The 2,519-nt window shown below is 40.7% G+C and overlaps 1 protein-coding gene across 1 annotated transcript; it reads right to left on the bottom strand.

Annotated features, from left to right (window-relative positions):
• Positions 1–317: 317 nt before the first annotated feature.
• Positions 318–906, bottom strand: LOC104822200 (putative defensin-like protein 263). Its single transcript, XM_019203501.1, has 2 exons — positions 819–906; positions 318–647 (listed from the first exon to the last, which is right to left on the bottom strand). The coding sequence occupies exons 1-2, from the start codon at positions 874–876 to the stop codon at positions 418–420; spliced, it is 288 nt and encodes a 95-aa protein (XP_019059046.1). The 5' UTR covers positions 877–906; the 3' UTR covers positions 318–417.
• Between the last annotated feature and the right edge of the window lie 1,613 nt (positions 907–2,519).

Genomic DNA, 2,519 nt, shown 5'->3' with positions numbered 1-2,519 from the left:
TGTCATTGTAAACGCATGTGTCCTTGTGTTCGACTCTAGATACTACGATTAATCCGTATATTTACGGTAATTATGTCTAGAAAAATAAAATAAACTTAGATCGCACCCTAGATCACCATCACTTGTACCTTATCAAGGTATTCACCATTCATGCTTATTGTTTTAGTGTGACAAATATGTAGTTTTAATGATTATAGTAAATTTTAGTTTTTTTGTATTTCTCAATAAATTATGAATGAGAATATAAAAAATACTCGATATAAGCATTTTTAGTTTTTATTTAAAATTTGTAACATATTAAACTAAAATTCACCCCCTTACTAAGTTTTTTTTTTACTCCAATCAATAAACATCAACATGCAACACCATGAGCATATATGTGATAGTCACTGGGAGTCACAACTAGTTATTCCCCTCTCAACATTCACAGAAACATCTACCGCCGTTACAATTCATGATCTTGCAACCTTTGGGACAGAACTTGGCACAATCTTTGTCCTTATGACACGACGATGTCGCATCGATCTCCGCCATGGGAGGCGAAACTGGTATGCAGTTACAGTCTTTCTGGCCCGGTGGGCATCCTCCTATGCAGTTCAGTCCCTCTTTCTCCATTTCTCTCGCTTCGGTCACCGAAAATGATGAACCTAGACATACATATACACATACATTTTGGAAGAAAACAATAACGTTAAAAGATATAACAATTTAATCTATATATATATGTATGTTTCATTACACACGTATGTTTCGTTACACACGTATGAACATTCGAGATTAAGAGATCGAAGAGATAGAATAGAGGATACGAGACTAACAAAATGCAATAAGGGCGATCACAGCTAAGAAAGCTAGTTTCAAAGAAATCTTCTCCATTTTTTTATTTTAATTGTTGTTGATGTTTTTTAAAATGTTGTTGCATGTATTTATAATGGGTTAGTACTTCAATGGTTATGATTTTGGGTAAGTTGTTAATTATAACCATATCTATACATAATTAATGCGGAAGATACTAACTGTGTATGTTTTTATTTAAGTTCTATATCGGTCAACTAGGTATAGGATTTTGACCATATTCTATATGGTATCATACCATGGATGTCTTTGACTATTTAAATACCAAATGTATTCTATTTCTGGTACGATTTGGCCATATTCTATATATATGGTATCATACCATACATGTCTTTGACTATTTAAATACCAAATGTGTGACACCCGAAACCCGTATCCCGCAATACAAGTTGCGCCACATGGACAAGTAAAATAAAAATCGCATTTCCAAAAAATCCGCGGGAATTTAAACTTTTATTTTTAGAGTTCAGCGGAAGAAACTTTCTTACATACATATACGGTACATTATTCTAGTTATAATTATACATACACAGTGGTAGTATCACATTATTACAAACCATAAAAGTCTACCACCGATATAACACAAACCGTTCCCCGAAAACGTAATTGTACCGTAGAGAATAATTATACATGATCACACGGCAGGTCACACCAGTCTTCGATGTCCGCTCCTCGGCTACTGTTGCTCACGACCTGAAACGTTGCGTAACAACGTCCTAAGCTAATTGCTTAGAGAGTGAACTCGGGCGTAACCCGGAGTTCCATTCTCATGGTGCCAGGGAAAACACAAGCATATATATATATGTGTGTATATACTAGTATTCTAATAAACAGTAATTGAAAACATGAATCACTGTAAGCACGCAGCAATCACAATCAAGTCCGTACGACAAGTCGGCCGTACGACAAGTCGCAGGACAGAGTCCGTCAAATCGTCTCTACGCGCACCATGCGTAGGTAGGTACTCCCCATGTGCGTAGCACAACCACCTCTCTCCTCGGATTCCATCTACTCCGCACACACTCGGAATCCGGCATAAGTATCGTTTTATTTTTCTCCGCCCGAACACATCACCCCACCCTAGCATCGATGGCACCTCTCGATGCTAGGCGGGTCCCCGCTCCGGCATTGATGTCGCTTCTCAATACCGGAGTTCACCTGACGTCGGCTACAACCGACGCCGTCGACTATAACGAGAGAGCCAATCGCTGCAACTCTCCCTCGCCGACCATCCGCCGCGGAAATACTTGTCAGGTTCGGGCCCGAACCTGGCAGAGTAAGTCCGTACCACCTCCTCGGGGGACCACAATCCACCCGAATCTCAGGTATATGTATTGCCTCATCCTCGGGAGACTCATCTCCCGGAATCCGCTCCGTCGCTAGCGGATACGTTGGCGCGGTTCTAAAAACCGTGTGTTCCTCGTCACGCAATAGTACTGACTACAATCGGCCTGTCGTTCGGGGTGCCCATAACCGTCCTGTCGTTCGGACGTTGGCGCGATTACATTATCGCCACATTCACAATCATATCCCATATCTACGGAATCCAACATGAGGAGTTGCGTGCTTTGATTACGTCAAACGTCCTGCGTAACAGGAGGATTATAAAGGCGTGTGTCAGGTACGAAACGAATCATGTACTGGATTGTAGATAGTCAAGACGG

This window comes from Tarenaya hassleriana, unplaced genomic scaffold, assembly GCF_000463585.1.
Source record: "Tarenaya hassleriana unplaced genomic scaffold, ASM46358v1 Cleome354, whole genome shotgun sequence".
Taxonomy (NCBI): Eukaryota; Viridiplantae; Streptophyta; class Magnoliopsida; order Brassicales; family Cleomaceae; genus Tarenaya; species Tarenaya hassleriana.
Note: the sequence above shows the minus strand (reverse complement) of the source record. Positions and strands in the feature narration are given on the sequence as shown.

Coding starts and splice junctions, on each gene's coding strand:
- LOC104822200 (XM_019203501.1), bottom strand. CDS start 876: ATGGAGAAGATTTCTTTGAAACTAGCTTTCTTAGCTGTGATCGCCCTT. Junction 648..818: donor GATCGCCCTTATTGCATTTT/GTTAGTCTCGTA, acceptor ATGTATGTCTAG/GTTCATCATTTTCGGTGACC.